The sequence below is a fragment of the Sander vitreus genome, chromosome 8 (genome assembly GCF_031162955.1).
Source record: "Sander vitreus isolate 19-12246 chromosome 8, sanVit1, whole genome shotgun sequence".
In the NCBI taxonomy this organism is placed as follows: domain Eukaryota; kingdom Metazoa; phylum Chordata; class Actinopteri; order Perciformes; family Percidae; genus Sander; species Sander vitreus.
Window position 1 is genome coordinate 25,495,532 of NC_135862.1, and position 20,297 is coordinate 25,515,828.

General features: G+C 40.9%; 1 protein-coding gene and 1 long non-coding RNA gene across 3 annotated transcripts; both read left to right on the plus strand.

The window, feature by feature from the left end:
* The first annotated feature begins 430 nt into the window (after positions 1 to 430).
* ttc38 (tetratricopeptide repeat domain 38) lies at positions 431 to 20,173 on the plus strand. Of its 2 annotated transcripts, XM_078257650.1 has the most exons (14): positions 431 to 528; positions 1,006 to 1,083; positions 1,217 to 1,298; positions 5,996 to 6,167; positions 10,414 to 10,587; positions 13,736 to 13,811; positions 14,173 to 14,292; positions 14,435 to 14,494; positions 14,721 to 14,759; positions 15,086 to 15,167; positions 17,133 to 17,298; positions 18,604 to 18,763; positions 19,620 to 19,693; positions 20,054 to 20,173. In XM_078257650.1, the coding sequence occupies exons 1-14, from the start codon at positions 499 to 501 to the stop codon at positions 20,139 to 20,141; spliced, it is 1,401 nt and encodes a 466-aa protein (XP_078113776.1). In that variant the 5' UTR covers positions 431 to 498; the 3' UTR covers positions 20,142 to 20,173. The 2 variants fall into 2 exon arrangements, with proteins under 2 accessions (XP_078113776.1, XP_078113777.1); XM_078257651.1 differs by lacking the exon at positions 10,414 to 10,587.
* LOC144522518 (uncharacterized) lies at positions 1,305 to 5,364 on the plus strand. The gene is made up of 2 exons (XR_013502410.1): positions 1,305 to 3,729; positions 4,005 to 5,364. It is a non-coding gene; the product is annotated as an uncharacterized LOC144522518 (long non-coding RNA).
* Positions 20,174 to 20,297: the final 124 nt, after the last annotated feature.

Genomic DNA, 20,297 nt, shown 5'->3' on the forward strand with positions numbered 1-20,297 from the left:
GTATATTGTTTAGGACCCAAGGAAGCGAAAGTCGAGTGTGAAGTTGTGGATGAGCGGAGAGCAGAAATAGCAGAGGCCAAGCAGCCACCCACTTCCAAACAGGCACGTTTTGAACGGGCACTGCACTAGTGTTTGGAATCAGTGGAACACATTTAACCCATAGACAGTATATAGATGTAACCTTGTATTGAAAAAGCTCTGCTAATCAATGGGAAGGAAAACAAACTAAGCAAATAAAAGCCGCAGTTAACAGCGAGGATTTGTGTCCATTTTCCTCACTCCCATAACAAAATGTAGGCTACACGCGAAAAAGTTTATTATTAAAAGTACTTATTACTCACAAATATATTTGACACGTTTTGTTCATGCACTTATTTTGAAAGCAAGCCAACTTAAATTAACTTCCGGTCTTCGCTTTTTATATCTTTTTATTAACTTGACCCACCTCTAGTGACAGAGTCGTTGAAAGTTTGGAGAAGTAAAAGCTGCATATCTAAAATGATGGCTTCAAGTTTCAGGGACTGCAAGGTAAGTGAAGAAGTAGCTATTTCATAAAAAGAGAAGCATTTCGGCAGAGAATAGCACGACATTCGTTGTTCATGTGGTTTAAAATGACGGCCTTTCGGGATTGATAACTTGTTGCAGTTGTGTTAGCATAATGGGATTGACAGTAAACTGAAGCGGAAATATGGCGATGTGGGATTAAACTGTTCGCTTTATGAGTTAACCCAAAATACGGATTCAGCTAGGTCATAACTGTGTCTAAATAATTCACTTCTTCTATCGCGCCTGCCGTTTTGCATTAATTAACGCTAGTAACACTGAAAACCGTTTATTGAGTGGGTTGAATTAACCTAAACCTCTTTTATATTGAAGGTTGGTGACGTGTGCACACATTTTGTCAGGCGGACTTAAAGTCAGAAAAAATGCTGTGTTACAATATCTGTGTATGAATACAAACCTTGCACTGATATCCAATATTTATATTTGCATCCTAATCTACAGGCATGGAGCGCAGGTGGTCTTCCATTGTCCACCAGCAGTAATGAGGCTTGCAAACTATATGACGCCATACTTACTCAGGTAACGCTTGTCCTTCCAGTATCATTCCACATAAAAATACAGTTGCCCATACACAAACTGTGATATTGTCTGCAGACTACTGCATCTATATCAGTGAAAACAATCTCAACATCTCAATTTTGTTGCCTCCTAGTTTGTGAAATGGCAGAATGATGAAACCTTGGGGGGATTTGAAGGATGCATTTCTGCTCTCCAGGAAGCTGACCCTAACTTTGGTAAATGGATATGTGGTCATTAACAATTATTCATTTATTTTAATTAACCTTTTACTTAGGTATATCCTGATGAGACATGAATACTCGTGCAGAAGCAGAATCAACAAACCAATGTTGAAAGTTTAGAATATGTAAACAAGGAAAGGATGAAGGTAACGGTGCTAAATATATCCACTGCTAAAATAGCCTAATTAAAAATGACTGTGTGACCCTCTATACTTCAAATAAACATTGACAAGGTCAGTTTCTCAAAGTCCTAGTTCTAGTTTGAGGGAGCAGCAATCATAAAATAGATGCTTTATTTATCATTCTCACAACACGGATGAGGAGAACGAAATGAGAACTCAGGTCTCGTTGCTGACCAACTACTATAGTGATTAATAAATAATTAAAAACATTCCTTCATACGCCCTATCCTACTTAAAACAAAAACGTATCGTCTCTCATGCTTTGGGGTCATTAAACAATGAAAGATTAGGCTAAACATGCTGAGTAATCTAAGCACATAAATGCAAAAGGGACTATGGCCTCTAAAAAGCAAAGATCCCACTCAGTTAAACTGACACTTTCCAAATAAGCATTTTGATATGTTATAGGCTAAATAAAACATAGTTGCACATAAAGCACAGGTGTAGCCTAATTAATGACATTACTAACGACTGCAATCCATTTTTGGGGAACCAGTTCCAGGACCCTGGTATTTTGCAAGCCAGCTCAGTGGAATGACTTGCTGGGACAATTAATGGAACTCGGGCATAATTCATGTTATTAGTTACACCTGTGCTTTTCCTGCCATCACGTGTCTCTGCTATGCCTGTCTGATATGATGAAGCCTTGGATATTTAGCAATGACTTCATGTGCCATATTTATTTAGCAAAAGCATTCACTAATGGCCTAGAGAAGCAGAGGTTGACCACTACCTGTCTGTCAAACTAAGCAATTGTGTGACTTGTAATCAATGCTATGCATGTATAGATGCTGCTGTTTGTCGCCATGTGTTCAGTTTGAGCTCTCATCAAGTGTTTTAAATGCTTGATGGTGTTTTAAGCCCCCAACGTCTCCTTCCAGGCAGCGCTGCGACCGTTGACTTCAAGGCACCTAACCATAACCATTGCCTAATCCTAGACTTAAAACACCGATAAATGTTTGATTGTTCATGCAAATTAATCAAGCCGTCGTTGTGTAGATTCAACAATTATTGATCCTCCTTAGAACTTGCAAGCTGTTTTTGACTATAACAGAAAATACAGGATCAGACCATTCCAATTTGTTTCTGTTATGGTAGCATGACAACAGAAGGTTGAGGTCATTAGGTTTAACCCTTGTGTTGACTTCGGGTCACATTTGACCCGTTTTCAATTTTTGTCTTATATCAGAAAATATGGGACTAGGGCTGAACGATATTGTGTTTTTAGCATCGACATCGCGATGTGCGCACGCCGGAACATGCGATGTGAAGAAGGGTAGCACACAGTAAACACGAGTTTGTTGTATGGCTTGTTGCTGGGGTGACATGCACGTTCCGCGTGCCTGCACAGTGATTGGTTCGCTGTGCCGCTGCTCACCGCTCACAGCCAACATTCTCTGGCAGTCCTGTAGCTAAAAATGAGCGATGCAGAGGATCCGCCGCAAAAAAGGATGATTTCGTACCAAAAAGAAAGTCAAAATCAGCTATTTGGGCCTATTTTGGCTACAAAAAGGAGGATGTTGACCAAAAACAGGTACTTTGTCTGGAGTGTTATGGAGTTGTTGCCACAAAACAAGGAAACGCCACCAGTTTGTCGGATCACATAAAACGGCACCACAAAGCTCTTTACGACGAATACAAAGTCAAATCTGGATGTCAACCAAAACAAAAAACTATTTGCGATGCCTTTGCCAGTGTGACACCTTACCAGAAAGGCTCTCAACGACAGAAAGAAATAACGGACGCAATAACGTTCCATATCGCTAAAGATATGTTGCCATTATACACCGTCGACAAAGAGGGATTTAAGAACATGATCCGAACGCTTGACAAGCGGTATGTTATACCATCCCGCACATATTTTTCCCAAGTTGCGATAAAAGAGCTGTATGAACAATGCAAATCCAAGATTGAGGCAGAGCTGTCACATGTGGAATACTATGCAGCTACAACAGACTTGTGGTCCAGCAGGACAACGGAGCCCTACATAAGTCTGACAGTCCATTTCCTCACAGAGGACTTCGAGATAAAAAGTCGCTGTTTGCGGACGGCATTTTTCCCGGAGAGTCATACAGCCGAGAATATCGCAGAGGCCCTGAGAGAAGCGTTGACTGCTTGGGGCTTAGATGAGACGCGTCAAGTCTGTATAACAACAGATAATGCAGCGAACATGGTGGAAGCTGCCGCTCTGAACAAGTGGACCAGGCTGCAGTGCTTTGGCCACAGACTGCATCTTGCAGTTGGTGAGTAATAACCATGATCCTTATCCTAAATATACATGTTTACTCAGCTGTTTTACTTAATAACCCGTCCTGAACCTGATACAAATTTGAAAATGAATGTGTTGCATGTATGTAGAGCTTTAAAAACGTAAGGAGAAAAAAAAAAAAAATACAGAAACTAAAAATTTAATTTTAAACAACCTGTTATTTAATCAGTGGCAAAATATAGTTTTATGAGCACATTTATTGCTTCAATAATTAAAGTTTGCACTGTTTTGTTTGTTTTCTCCCCTTAGAAAATGCAGTGAAAAAGGATGGCCGCATTGATCGTGCTGTAGGAGTCTGCAAGAAGCTGGTGAGCCACTTCTCTCACAGCTGGAAGGCCAGAGATGCCCTGGCAAAAGTCCAGAAGGAACTCAATCTACCATCACATTGTCTCATCTCAGAATGCCAAACAAGATGGGGTTCCAGACAGATGATGATCAGCAGGATATTAGAGCAGCAGCGGGCTTTAACTCAGGTCCTGTCTGCAGACAAGAAGCTGCGGCATCTGATTCCAACCTGGCAAGATATAGATGTCCTGGAATCTGTAAGCAAGTCACTGGGCCCAATGCTGGACTTCACTGATGCACTTTCAGGGGATGAATACGTCAGTGTCTCCTTTTTGTAAAGCCAGTTCTTCAGCTCTTCAACACTTCACTACTGGAAATGCAAGAGGAAGACACAGACCTAGACACAGACCAAGAACATAAAGAAGATGATGCTGGACTACCTCAGCGAGAAATACGAAGATGATGATACTCAGTAGCTGCTAGATATGGCATCTTTTTTGGACCCCCGGTTCAAGATGGACTTCATCAGTGCAGACAAGAAGCCCCAAGTTAAGGCCAGAGTGACATCACAGATGATGGCGTACCAGGAGACATCAAGCTGCAGCGCCGACATGGAGCCCAACGTTACCAGTGCACCACAGGCAAAGAAAGCAAAGAAGTCCTTGGGGAGCTTCTTTAAACAGAGTGAAACTGTAGCAAAGGGTGATTCCTCTCTGACCCTAAAGGATGCTGTGGAAGCAGAGTTAAACACCTACATGCTAACACCTCCAATAGACGAAGAGGAGGATCCACTTGCATGGTGGAAAGTACACAAACTAAGCTTTCCTCGACTCGCCAGACTTGCCCGCAAATACCTGTGTATTCCTGCGACAAGCTCGCCGTCAGAGACTTTTCAGTACTAGTGGCAACATCGTCACTTGCCAACGAACCTGTCTCAAGCCTGCAAAGGTTGATAGACTTGTGTTCTTAGCTAAAAACCTTGAGTAAGCAAAGCATACAGGATGCATGCTGCTAAGGAATACTCCGTTTAGGAGATTTAATACAAATTGTATTCAAGTTTTATTTCATTTTGTTTAGCCATGATTATGATGATGACCAACACTGTTTTACTTTGACTTAAAAACAAAAGATTGTGAACCAAAATGCTTTATAAGTTGTTTTATAAAAAAATATATTTATTTTAAGTTATATTTTTATAATCCAATCAGGGGGTTGGTCTAAAGCTGCTGTTTTATTTAAAAATGTGTTGTGCTTTTCTGTTTACAGAAATCTGTTCTAATTTTGGAATAAAATATTAAGTGACCTTTTTGTCACTTGTAATGAAGCTTGCTTTTTAGTGAAATTATTAATATCATGGAATGGTAATTATTGACTGTAGCCTGGATTGATGGCTCGCAACATCGCAATATATATTGTTGGGGGAAAAAATATCGCAATGTCATTTTTTTTCCAATATCGTGCAGCCCTATATGGGACGTAGAAATAAGCGCTGAAAATGTGTAGAAGGAAAAATTTAACAATTTAAAATAAAAAGCACAAATAAACTGTGAAAAAAGTCTTTTTCAAGGTTGACGGGAGGACAACACAAGGGTTAAGATGAATTATCTGAAAGATATGAATATTTAAATGGAACACAATTGTCTTTGGATAGAAAACAAAGCATTTGTCAAACTTTTTAACCACATAAATGTTGGCTGTTGTTGCAGAATTGTCGCTAGAGAGCTTATTTAAAGTGTAATGCATGACTGGAGCATCTAGTTAAAATAAAATATCCTGAAGCCCTTTTAACATTAACTTTATTTCATTAAACATGAAGAGAAATGGCGAGGCTTAAGCAGTAAAGGCAGTTACTTAAAGGTGCCCCTTTACATATCTGGCTTTGCAAGTGAGAGTTTTTTTAAATTGCAGTAAGAAAGTCCAGAACAAAAGACCAGTGTTATCTGTTTCCCCTGTAGTTATGGGCCATGTGATCAGTACGGGGCTGGAGCTGGTGTCAACGACGAGCTCAACCCGTCTGAATGAGCGTCTGGCCAGCGCTGTGAGGCGAACTGTGGAGCTGGCCAACAGCCAGGATATCTCTCCCAGAGAGAAGCTGCATGTCAAGGCTATGGAGCTCTTTTCACGTGGGTAAGATCCAGAGTTTGCTACAGGAGTATGGGGGAATACAGAGGGATGACAAATAACTTGGTCTTACAAGGGCCAGTGGTTACCAAAGAGGGTCTCAAGACCACAAGTGCTCTTTAAAGTTGTAATGGGGAATCCCAACATGCATTGCTGTCTGCCACATAGGGGCTTCTAAAGACCGTTCTACCATGGTCTGGGTGAATACGTGATTCTGATGCGTGTCCATTAAAACATGTTTTTTGTCTCCATACTAAAACGTTCCAGTGAAACTGTTCTAAATGAATGTGCTGGCTGCATAGTATCAGCCTGCGGAGGCTTTATGCCACTGACGACATGTGTCATATAGGCGCTGTTTTCATGGAAGGGATTGCCCCACTTTCCAGCATTGCACGCTATGCTTGCCACTAGCAGTTATCAGTTTCTCTTCAATGACCACTGACCAGCAAAGAAAACAGGCTACACCTTCCTACAACCCTGATGGCTGCACCTGATTGGACGAACGCATCACGTGGGTCTGTCTGCTCCCAGATTTCAAAACGGACCATAATGGCAGCTTTGGAATACGATCTCTTATTTTATGAAAATAGTTGTCTATCAACTATCATGAAATAGGCTATGCAGTTGCTCAATCTGTCTTCATTTCAGATAGACAGCGGTCAGTTTAAAAGATATTCCTGAGCTTTTGAGAGGCGGCGAGCCTTCCAATAATTCCTGATAATGGACACCTCATCGGGCGTTAGCCCTTACTGTACGTATAGAATTCTCCCCTATAACCTCCATTTCTTTAAAAGGCAAACAGTGCAGTAAGTCCCTCTAACTGTAAGATATTTATTGTCCCCGAGGGGAAAGTTTGCATGTGCAATACTGTTGCACACAGCTGCAATCAACTTAAAAACAATATGTAGCCACATGACAGTACCATGGTAAACCAGGGACACAGTCACAAATGACATACAACAAAAGATATGTAAAATATTGCACATGACATGTAACATGCAGTAGTCGTGGTAGTGTCAGTCTGAAATAATGCATACATAGATACTGTATGTACTTGAAATGTTCATTAAAAAATAAAACGTCTGCAAAATAAAATCATTTAAGAATAAAAAGAGACATTTTGCGGCTGGCCGCTCTTGCGCGTGCCGCGGTCAAAGTTCAACATGGTTCAACTTTGACCGCGGCACGCGCAAGAGCAGCCGCAGTGCGCTGTGACGTGCATTGAAGTGTGTGGTGGAAAAAAAAACAACAAAAAAAACACAGAATACACGTGGATCCACAAACGGAACATGGATGAGAGGTTGATTTTGGCCGTCAGCAATCTCCCAGAGCTGTACAGGTTACGACACAAGTTCGAGGTCGTACAGAGACCTCGGACGCAAAACTATGCTGTGGAAGCATATTTCACCATAATAGGCATGCCAGCTGTGTAGATTATTGTAGCCTCTTAATTTAAATCATTCAGATTTGTTTTAGCTATGTGAAATCAACATATATGTCTCCACTGAAATACAATCCTATGTTACATTTTTTCTCAGTTACTTTGGTGCATTTGTCAAATCATAATTGCATTTGCGCAACAGTGAGTGCATTTCTTTAAACAATTGGTGTAAACTGCACCGCATAATGACTGACCTGAAAAATTCGTGTAATCGTGTATCTTGCTGGAAATCTTTTGTTTGTGTCCAAAGCAAGTATTTATGAATGAAACTGACAAGTCCTTACGCCATTGTTTATACCAAGATAGTGAAACTGCTTTGTGTTGTCCATATTTAACAGTTCACTCTGTAAGTATAATCTAATGAACAATGCACTATTCCCTATGTGACAAAGTTATTGACACATTATTGTCATCTCTGATCTGAGAAATGCGCCAAAGCAACTGAGAAGAACTGTAGCCTACTGTTGTGAGCTGCGACAACCAAATACCAAGTTGATTATACAGCGCCATACAGGTATTTGTAGGATATATTTGTATTTTTTATAAAAAAATTATAATTTATACTCTTTATTGATCCCCAATGGGGAAATTACAATTTACACTCGGTTGTTATTACACAATAATACTATTGTATTGTTTATATGATGTAAAATATGTTTGGACTGATTGACACAAGTCATGTTCATTTTCATTGAAGTTCACATATAGGTATATAGGTAGGTATATGGCCTTTACACAGAATAACTACCCATTTCCAAATGTGTGAGCTCCAGATTTGGAGGAATTAATTGCACATATGCATTAAACAAAGTGTTTTCCAGAGAAAGAATGACGCATGTATGAATGTAGGCTCATATCTAAGCTTTATTATACCCAACTGCAATGACTGCAGACCTCTTACTTAAGTATATAAACATGCAATGACACATAGTGTTGAAATGCAACATTTTATTTAGAAAGGAAAATAATCCACACGTCTTCATCTATTTAGAGGAGGAAAATCCATCGGACTAACGGTCCGATGGATTTTCCTCCACAGGTGTCTTGCTACGGGCACGAGTAAAAGCAGTGCCAAGTCTGACGATGTTTGGATAAGAAATGCAAAAGATATCGTTAACTATATAGGTAAAAGAAGCACACATTGGCTTTTGCAGCTCTAGCCGCTGGCCACTCACCCTGAGGACCAGAGACAGAGAGCAGCAGAGCTTTGGCAGCTAAAATGTGACATACACCTCAGACCCACAAAAATGTGCAGAGTTGCACTACTTTGGACTGTCTCTGACTTTGAATAAACAAACGGCAATTTTCCTGCTATTGTATTAAATTGCTGAGCTGGCAGAACATAACGTAATCTCGGAGATTATTCCTTCAGAGCGCTGTGCAATGTGAGAAATTCTCAGCGTTGAACCGGGCAGATGCATCAGTTTTCATCAGACTCACTCTGGGTCGGGTTAATTAAGTCGCCAAAATACCCCCGCGAATCAAATCCCCTACTTCACCGTTAACCGTCAAGCCACTAAAGCTGTATGGAAATGAACACTTCTGCTGAAGTGTTTATTTGTTAACAATCATATGACCCATCTCTCTCTCTCTCTCTCTCTCTCTCTCTCTCTCTCTACACACACACGGTCCGGTGGTTGATGAATAGGTGCTGATTAGCTCTCATAATGGGCCAGTTGGGTAGCACACTGCCATGAGGCCGTGAGGTCTGATTAGTACTCCACATTTTCATTTTGATATTTTGTGATTACATTCTGAATCTGCAGCGTTCTCTATCAGGTAAATATAGTAGTACAATGTCTTCCTCTGATGTAGAAGTAGCCTACACTGTAAGTCAGTAGTAGGCTATACAGTGGAGTTGCATATTAAGTGGTTTGGGGTCCTTCTGCAAGTCATTTTTGGGGTACAATTTGGTTTTAAAGAATTCTACAAGCAGCAATACCACAGGCCAAGTAATCGCCCGTTCCAAACAGGCACATTTTCAACGGGCACTGCACTAGTCTTTTTAAAAAAAGACGTTTGCTTTGCTCAACGCTACAAATGAAATAAATGGAACAATAAATTAAATACAAATTCTTCTTTGTTCAGCCTTTTCCTAAAGTCTGCACGCTCTGAAACCACCTACACTTCTGATAGTCACGTGAACATACACAACACACTAGCTACTGCATAAACGGACTGTCATCTCTTTTGTAGACGTTTTTACGATGGTAGCGCAAGTCAGAGCGAGAATCGTAGGTGCGTTGAGTGAGTGACACCAGTGAGTGATTGCTAAAGCAAGGAGGGAGAGCGACCGTGAGCGGTGTCTGAGATTAGCGTAGCGGCTCTGTGAGGGGGGGAAGAGACCGCAAAGACGACATTTAGTGAGTTCACTGAACAATAAAACCACAAACTTCTTGAGACACTGTGGCTTCATCTGTTAATACTGTCGGTAATGTGTAGGGTGTAACAACATGGAGACTGCAGTGCACGCAGAGACTAGAGTGTTACGCGCACAGCACACCTTATTGTTTACCTAAATCGCACATTTTTTGCGGTGACGTAATTGCACAGAGTGACTGCGATTAGATTAATCGGGCAGCCCTGGTGCCAAAGACGCTTCTGTAAATTTGAATCACTGTCTAGCAAGTTATATTTGTATTCTATCTGCAGTGGCTTATTTCCCCATGGTATAGTATGGTAAACTGCAATATAATATTGTCTTAGAGGACACTTGGAGAGGATGTTTTTCAAGGGCCTCTGTTCCCTCCATTCAGCACAAAGCATATTGATGTGGTGCCATTCATTAACAGTGACTCATGTTTCTTGTAGACATTTTCCCAAGGCCTGCGATGTATGGGAAGACATTCTGGTTGATCACCCCACCGACATGCTGGCTCTCAAGTTTGCTCACGATGCTTACTTCTATATAGGAGCCCAAACCCAGATGAGGGACTCTGTGGCCAGGGTGCTGCCCCACTGGAAACCACATATGCCTTTGTTCAGGTACAGAAGACGGCTTACATTGCAAAGAAGAATTTTGGATTCGGGCTGGGTATCGCCAATGACTTCCTAAATCGATTCCGATTCACCATGTTCAATAACATTTCTGATTTTGATACCAAAAGTTAGCCAAAAAAAAAAAGTTTGTTTATAGTATATATTAAAAGATCGATTTTGGGGTTTTATTCATCAATATAAGATCACTCAAACAAAGACCGATTTTAACCCACCACTATTTTGGATAACTTTATAATCATATGAAAACTCAATGTATTGGCTTAGTTATGTATGTAGTGGGAGTGAAGGGGGGGGCTTTAAAACGCAAGCTTTAATACATGCAATATAACAAACTGTGTGTGTCATCATGATGAGCGTATTCACAGTTAATGTGTTAAATTTGCTTGGTGGTTGTACTGTATACCGCTGCTGAGTTATAAATCCAAAGGGGCTGAATGGGCCTCCATAGGCTTTAATGTATTGCATAACTCATAACTGCGCAATGAGCTAAATGCACAGTGTGCAGTAAAGAGCATTTTACAACTTGAATGGAGTTTGTACTGTAGACCAATGCTATCTTACAGTTCAAATACAATGGGTGTGAATGGGCCTCCATAAGCTTTAATGCATTATATAACTCATAACCTGACCAGCTGCACATATGCTCATTATAACATGTACAATGTGCAATACTGAGAATTTTGGGAAACAAAGAATAGTTTATACTCTGTACAGTAGCTGAAATAGAAATACAATAAACGTCTATGGGATTGTTTTTAAATCTTAATAATTCTTAAAGTATAACCGCTATCAATAAGCATACTAAGTCATAGCATCTACAAATAATTACATAGAATTTAGCTTGTCAGTCATCTTGGCAGCTTTAAAACTGTAGGCGGAGAAACAAAGAAAAGGTGTCTGTAGGTAACTGTTTGCCATACCAACTATTATTTGTTGATGTTGTGTTCACAACTTGTTTCCGCTGCCCCTATGTAGTAGGGGTGGTACGGTTCATGAAAAAAACATCCAAACCGCTCGGTTCGCTTGTCTCGGTTCGGAGCGTGTGTGCGTCGCACGGTTCGTCAGTACGCTGTTAATGTGACCTAACCACTTACTGCCGTAGTGCCCACTTTCGACACCTATGTTAAAACACTTAGTGGAAACGACGAGGGGGATGAGCGTGACGAACGCAACACATGGCAGCTGATTGGACGAACGCGTCACGTGGTTCTCGCCGCTCCGGAATTTCAAAACGGACTCTAACGGCGTCTCGTTCTGAATACGATCTCGTATTTTACAAAAATAGTTCACCGAAACGTGTTTCTGAAAACATTTTAAGCGAGAAATAGGCCATACAGTTGCTACAGAACCGAAAACCGTGACCCTAAAACCGTGATACGAACCGAACCGTGGGTTTTGTGAACTGTACCACCCCTACTATGTAGACAAAAAAACAAAACCCCACAAATTAATCGTTTTTCATGAATAAACACATTTATTAGTTTTTACTTTATGCTGTTTGGAGTTGTAAGCAGCGTATATCCTGCAGCGTAAAACCTAAAACTCATGAAACAAATGCTGAAACATTGTAATCAGTTTCAGCATTATATTTTGGCAAGTAAACCAAATGATAAAGATAATCATAGTGCAAATGATCACATTATAACATTAAGTCAAACAAAATGACAATAAGTCCCTCCTAGCATTTATACAGTATCTGTCTCTCCATCGCTCCCATGCACAGTGCGTCTTTCAGTTCAACAGTCGGCACACAACCTACCATCTGATCGTACACATCCACACAAAGCTATAAAAGTAATAGTATTTAGAAACGTAAGCGTTGTGTTCAAATGAAATTGAAATTGTTTCTCTTTCATTTCTGATATTTTACACACATTAAATAATTAATACTGTTGGCCTACATTACCTTAGTGTGGTTACAGATAATTATAATTGCTTGTGGGTGAATCCTGCCATGCAAATGAGCTTCTGTGTTCCATTCATTGTCTTAATGCGGCCTTATGCAAATGTCTCAATTTGGCTGCGGAGGGGACTACCAGCGTTAATCCAAAAACCTCAATTTGGGTAAACTAAATGTTATTCTATCATGACAATATAGGAATGTGCAGAATAGGGTTTTAGGAAAAGTCAGGGCAGGAGGGAAACGTAGCATTAACAATGAGGGAATAATTCAGTGGTGTGGGCTATGGAAGTCCTGGCCTATATCCTCAACGTTCCACTTTGGGGATTGCTCCGGTGCCGCAGGTAATTCCGCTGGATGCATGTCTTTTCGCCGATGTCTGCTTTCTTTGTGTTGGAATTTTAAAACTCTGGTGGATTTCTGAGGACTACGGTTAACTGCTCCTCAGATCTCTGCAGGGTAAATCCAGACAGCTAGCTAGACTATCTGTCCACTCTGAGTTTTCTCTCGCACGACTAAAACAACTTTTGAACGTACACACGGAGCTGCGCGCCGCCTATGACGATTGTGATTGGTTTAAAGAAATGCCAATAAACCAGACCACATTTTTCTCCCATGACGGAATGCTTTGTGGCCTAGCCAGATAGTAACACAGATAGTGTAGATACTAATGTACCTGTTTAATGCAGTGTTAGCTGGTGGTTGTAAGGAAAGTGGTTCTTCCTGAGACGCTAGAGAGTTTAAAATGGAGTCTGTTGAGGTAATTGAGCCTCACTGTCCGGCAGAGGGTAATCTCTCACACAGCGGGGCGCCTTGGTCTTCACCCTGTCATCATGCATGTCCTATGGGTGACAATTTGACGCAAGTAAATTATTGCTTTCTTCCACATCTTTCCTTTAACAACACATAGTCGAAGTATATAGGTGAGTCAGTCCAAGCAAACTCAGATTCATATTTTAACATTTAGGGAGACAAATCCTCAATCTACCACAGTAAAAATAAAAGCCTATATTCCTGCATAGCAATAATGTGAAGGCAGTTATCAGCATGATCAAAAAATGGTGATAGCTATGGCCCATAGCCATCATTATTGCTCGAGGCACGTTGTTCACAAAATCAGACCTGCTTTTCGTCATTCTTGATAAACTGAATAGGGGAGTAAAAGTTCCTTCCATTCTGTATTTTGTAATGAGCGATTTTCTTTTTTTTTTAATGTGTGGTTTGTGCCCTCAGCTATCTGAAAGGACTGTATTCCTTTGGTCTCCTGGAGACTCGCCTCTATGACCAGGCTGAGAAAGTAGCCATGGAGGTGAGATTTTCTTCTCCATTATGGTCTGTTGTAGGCGCTGTAGTAAATGGGTGGTGCAGGCTGTCTGTGCCTGCACTGGCTGTGTCCGTTTAATTCAGCAAGTAATTTGCTGTCGAACACCAAAATAAGCAGCTCATGCAGCCCTCAGTGGCCTGACTCTCCTGTGCCGAATGGGTAATGCATACTTCATGAGGCTTCATGTGACAAGTGATCCTTGTACACATCGTAGATGAAACAACAGATAATAACTGAGACTCGAGCACGCCATTATTTTATTTTACTCTGGTGTAAGAAATGCAGCATTTTGTCCTGCGTCTGTATTGCTTCTCCTCACTTCAAACTGTTGAACTCTATTGTGCAGGGTCTCGCTCTCACTCCAGATGACGCCTGGGCTGTCCATTCTGTAGCCCATGTGTATGAGATGAAGGCAGAGGTGGACAAAGGCTTGAAGTTCATGGAAAGTAGAGAGAAAGACTGGCAGGTACAACCTTCCGTTCTCAGCAGTGTGTTTTTCTGATTAATTTATTCGGGAACTCGTACAGGTTGTTAAAGCTTACGGAGTTAAATCACAAATTGAAAACCCCCTAGGAAAAACATTTAAAATATGCATTCTTTAATTCCAGGTATCTGACGTGTTGGCCAGTCATAACTATTGGCATTGGGCTCTATACTTCATCGAGAAGGTAAAGATTGTAATGAGTTTTCTCAGTCAAGCGAATAGTTGGCAGTGAGTGTTTGTGGAACTTGTATTTATGATATCCTTTCCCCTGGGCAATTTGAAAGCTGGAGTTAATTATGTTGCAAGATTAATTTGTGTTTGCATCTGTGCAACACAATTTATCAACCTTGCTTATCTCTCAAGTCTGGAGTTATGTAAATTCATCTGTCTCACCTGTTTGTCCTCCACAGGGGCAATACGAAGCTGCTCTGCAAATATACGATTCTCAGGTTGGTTTGGATCGAGAGTTTGCATCATTCTTGAATGGTATATCTGTCCGAGCACATACTGTACACACTCTAGTACTTTCAAGAGCCATGCATGTACCAGCGCACATTGGATGCAGACTAAAAGCAATGGGTTGTTGCTTGTTGTGAGTCAAGAAGGCAAGTGTGTGCAAGTGAAAGTCAAATCCATGTGAAGACCCATTTTTTCATGAATGTTTTAACGGTTCACATCAGGGGAATCCAGCAAGACATAATCCTGCCTTTTTTTTTTTTTAACGTTACATCCTTCAGTGTTCAAAGGTGAATAATACAAGTTTGTCCTGTATTAGGTATTCAGACGTTGCAAAGCCACAGGATCCATGTTGGACACTGTAGATGCCTGTTCAATGCTCTGCAGACTGGAAATGGAGGGTAAGATACAGGCTAATATGGGAATGGCAACGTAATCACGGTCTGCTTTTCAGGAAATTGGAAAGGGAGTTTTAATCCTGCGCTCCATTTATCACATACGATGTCTTGGATGCTGTGGTGGCAATTCTTGATCAAATAAACACTTTTAGGACACGTGTCTCTCTGTAGGTTTAGTCATTTATGTGCAGATAGACTCAAAGCAACACACGTATGTCAAGTGCATGTACTGTATGCTCGAATGAGTGAGAATGGCTGTGAGAGCCTGTTATTCATCCATCCTCAGGGTCAAGCATTATCATATCACAGAGACACGATGTCCATAAAGTCTGAATAGCACAGAGACGCTTTGTCTATAACGTTGCACTTATTCAATGCCATACATGAGTCACCTGAATACAGTACAGGGGTTACGTGAATAATAGTAAATGGTCAATATATAAATGTGTATTGGACTAGTATTACATTCCTCCCTTTTTGGCCTTTACGGCTGGAATTTTCAGAACCTTCTAGGACTTGAGGAGGTTCGGGGCTTAGCCCGGACCCATTTAAATAAACTGAATGCAATGCAAAACTGCGATTGGCTTGCCCAGCTTGTTAATAGCCAGTGTATGTTCATTTCAGTTGGCCAGTTTGTAGATATAAGTTAGATGGCACCAACATTTGGCCTAATCATAACTGGCCTGCCAACCCATAGGCCAGGGTTTTGTTTCCTGATTTGTGTGGTGATTTATGATGGGGAGGTGGCCTGTTTTTTTTAGCATTAAACACTTCATTTCCTGCTTTCTGGTAAATTTTAATGCACCTATTTCTACCTTTTTCTGAATCAATATGCTGGAAATATCTTTATGTAAAGGGAAACAGATTACAATCCGAATATAAAAACATAATGGAATATTTTGCAGTAAGGCTCTCAGGCTTTCTGTGTTGCTTTCAACTATTTATTCTCCTTTGGATCAACTTTTCTAATTATATCTGAGTCAGCACACATGTAGCCTTTGGTTGGGGAAGTAACCTCCTTAAATCTGCATGTGACAATTATTCACCCCAATGATAGCCTACATTATTCATTTTAATGTATTAATAAACCCCTGGACTGTAATAGTTCAGATGTTTGAGCAAGATTTCTGCTCATGTCCAAAACTTTGTGCACATTCAAAATATAACTCATCCCATCTGTGTTCTCTGAGATTTGGAGGAGTGATATTTTGAGAAAAATAAAGTGATAATAGGCTATTACAAACGGAAAACCCGAAACTACTGCAGAAATACACGGAGCACAAACGCAACGCATCGGCCGCAGCATGTCGACAGCAGAGCGCGTCCATAAACCTGAAGCTGCACAGCTTTTTACAGCGAGAGTGGACTCTCGGCGACGGTCTGCTTCAGAGCTCCGTGTGTTTGAGTCTGACCCATAGACTGTAAACGTCACAGGAACTTCAAACTAAGTCATTAGCATTGCGCTCCTAAACTTTGTGTAAATGGCATCAATGTTATTAGACTGAATTGGCTATGATTCCTCCGAAAATTAAACCTTTCACAGCTTTCCTCACGTAGAGACGGTTGCTAGGTGATAGCAACAAATACGGCACGGTCGGACCCCACACGTAGCTGCCTGTTCTATTCGCCTCGGAAAAATAAACTGGACAAAGTTACAGTTCTACCAAAAAAGTTCTAAAAAAAAGAAAATACTTTTCTTCTTAATTTGCATGTGCCATTCTGGAGTGTTTTTTAAGAAAAATTCTATTATACTTATTTTTGTAAAAAAAAAAATAAGAGAGAGAGAGATGGAGATCCGGGGCTATTCATAAAACATTTGGGGCTGTACCCCCGAAAAATGACCCCGCCTCTGGTTCAAACTAAGACAGGGATTAACCGGCTGGCATTTTTAAAATATTTCTTATAATTTCTGGCCTTTTATGTGGCCTTCAAGCAATATTTGTGTGTTTGTGATGGTGAATGTGTCAGGTGTGTGCGTGAAGGACCGTTGGCGAGAGCTGCTCCAGGTTACACAGCCTCACACCGATGATCACGTGACCTTGTTTAACGACATGCACTTCCTCATGGCGTCGCTGGGAGCTAAAGAGGTCGGGACTTCTCAGCGTCTGCTGGAGGGCCTCCAGGAATTAGCTAAGTAAGTTCTGCACCATTTCTTCTCTTCACTGCACACCTCAACACTCAGCGTTACATAAGATGTAAAACGGAGACAGAAACAAGGCTGAGCGTAGGATGGCCGAGATGGAGAGCTGATGCAGTCAGAATAGAGAATTCAGAGCTGCAGTCCATCTCGGAGACCAGGGTCTTCCCTCTGTAGCAGATGTACCAGCAGCTGCTGCCTCTGTGGAGTTGTGCAGTTTACTATGTATTCTGGCATCCCGACCACAGACATCCTGTACTCTCCATTATGTCAGGCGTACAACCCACAGAAAAGCTGCCACTTAAAACCAGTTATTTTTTTTCTGTGTTGCGTAATATAATGCAAGTCACAAGACTTTGGGGATGATGCACCTTCAGGGGAAAAGCAGCTCTTGGAAGTGAATTCCCAAGTAAGACACAGAAATGCTCTCTTAAACACAGCTCTACTTTGAATTATCAGGCAAACCATGGGGACATGTTTGAGCTTTGCATTTAATTAATTCCATCACTCACATATACCGTGGCACTTTTATTACCTTGGTCTGCATAGCTTTACATGATCCATATTTTACTATAATGTCATTTCACATACTCCCTCTTACATTCAAAGGCAGTGACTCTAAACATTAGCTAATCCAAGAAAGCCCCACAACAGTGTTGAATCTTTGGCCTTACAGTGAAGCGAATCCTACTCAATGTTCAAGCCTTTAACAGTTCAGTAGAGTAATACTCTTAATACACCTGTTCGTCTGTAATACAAATAATGACAAAAATAAAGTTTGTAATGAAGGAGATGACATGCCTTGGTTAGCATCATTCACGGCTTTCATTTAATTAAACTTTAGAGTTTCCCCTATAGAAATGACAGGAGCCTAGTTGTGTGAAGTAAATCCTTGTTGTCCTGTATCGTCGTAATCCTTGTAGTCCTGTTGTTATATATATATATATATCCTGTTTGTTTACAATCTCTAGTATCAAATATTGGATTTTAGAAGATAGTACATTGCATTTTCCAGAAAGAACTCCTCTCAGAAGTTGTTTACCATGGTCTCACATATGACTTTAATAAATATGCATGTTGCTTTGTGTCTTTTCCTTATTGGTGAAACAGTTAGGTTAGTGGTATATGGATTAAAAATATTAAATAACAAAACAGAATAAACCTTATATGCTTGCCATTCCTCAACAAATCAAACCTCAACACTCCCAAAAACCATTGCTGCCCCTACGCGAGAATTTAAACCTTCCAGCTGTACCAAGAAATGTCTCTTCTTTTGTTATAAACCGCTCCTTTCCTTCACAGAGAGCCAGGGGACAATCGGCAACATCAGCTGGCAGGGACTATAGGTGTTCCAATGTGTCAGGCCATTATGGAGTACGACCAGGGCAACTACAATCGAACTGTGGAGCTACTGTACCCTTTACGCTACCGCGTGGTAGAGATAGGTGGCAGTGATGCACAGGTAAGGTCCCCAGAAATGGCTAACGAGTAGGGTCGGGCATCGAGAACCGATTCCTACTTTGAATCGTTTCAAAAATTACGATTCCAGTAGAATCGTTTCTTTATTGGAATCGTTTAGAGGATTCGGTTTCAAATCCGATCATCGCTTCCCAATTTCATATGCGCAAGTTTTGGTTTCCGAAGTGTGCCAGGAGAACAGTAAGCAGCGCTCTAGTGTGGCTTTATGTTACATTGAAAAAACTCTGTAAAATGCAAACCACCACTGAATCAAAATAAAACGTTCCTCTTTATTTGTGACCCGTTTCAACTCCACCCCTCAATCGATAAGAACCGGAATCGAAAGGAAGAATCTGAATTGGAATCAGAATTGTTAAAATCCAAACGATGCCCAGCCCTACTAACAAGTAAAAAAATAAATAAAAAAAAAATCAAGTCCAAACCAAACTGCAGTTCTCTTGTGCACAGTTGCAAAGCATACAGCCTTGAGGCTTTACTTTTTTCTCTTTGTATATCATTTGTTCATTGTTGTTCATCACACGGTGTTGTGTTTTCGTGAGTAAAACAGAAATCCGTGGTAGTGTGAAAAAGGCTAGAGGTGAAGAACACTCTGCATAGGAGCCAAAGCCTTTCTGTCCATACTACATAGTGCACCAGCGTATGAATAATGAATCTGTGATGGATGCTGATGGACTTTTTTTCTTTTTTTTTTTTTTGTGTTCAGAAAACCTTTCCCCAAGGTGCAGCAGTATACATGCATACAGTATAGCACAAAAGGGTTTAAAAGACTATATTGTATATACAGTTTTGGGACAGGGTTGTGTTCTACCATTTTATTTCTGTTTGTCCACTGTTCACAGAGGGATATCTTCAACCAACTGCTCGTTCACGCAGCCATGAAATCGGAGAATAAGCGGCATCAGAAACTAGGAAGGTAATGCACAGCAGGGATTCCAGGCCAAACAGAATGCTTTAATCTTCTCCAGTTTCAGTGCTGTGCGTCTTCCGTGTTTGTATGTGAAAGTCTGCTGAGAGATTATAGGCGAAAAAAAGAAAAGTCTTGCACTATTTGAAGCCCTGGATTTCATCATGATACAGTGTAGTTGCGGTTGGGGCTCCACTCAAGTTTTCTTTTGTTGTTGTCCTTCCATGTTCATATAGAACACAAGCTGCAGGATCCCATAATGTAACACACATCTCCTGTCTGTACACCCTGTTATACTTTCATTATTGATCAGGTTAGCCTCTCAGCTTGTCTCTCTAAATCTGTGTTCACGTCTTTGTATTATTCCAGATGTCTTCTGGTGGAGCGCGATGCCATGAGGCCAGGCTCCCCTCTGACTGAGCGGCTGATGCAGAGAGCCTTGGCTCTTCACAACTAGACTGTATTGCGGTTCCCATGCAAAAAAAATAACCCATCAAACAACACCGTAATCTGATATGCCAGTGTTTAGCTTTAGGAGACTCCTTTACCAACTGGTAGAAACCTGGCACTGGCCAAGACATCTGAAACTTATTATACAACTCTCTTTTCAATG

Excerpts from the sequence above, each read along its gene's own strand:
- ttc38 (XM_078257650.1), top strand. The coding sequence starts at position 499 with ATGATGGCTTCAAGTTTCAGGGACTGCAAG. Across the intron at positions 17,299-18,603 it reads GGCCTCCAGGAATTAGCTAA|AGAGCCAGGGGACAATCGGC; the intron begins GTAAGTTCTGCA and ends TTTCCTTCACAG. Across the intron at positions 18,764-19,619 it reads TAGGTGGCAGTGATGCACAG|AGGGATATCTTCAACCAACT; the intron begins GTAAGGTCCCCA and ends CACTGTTCACAG.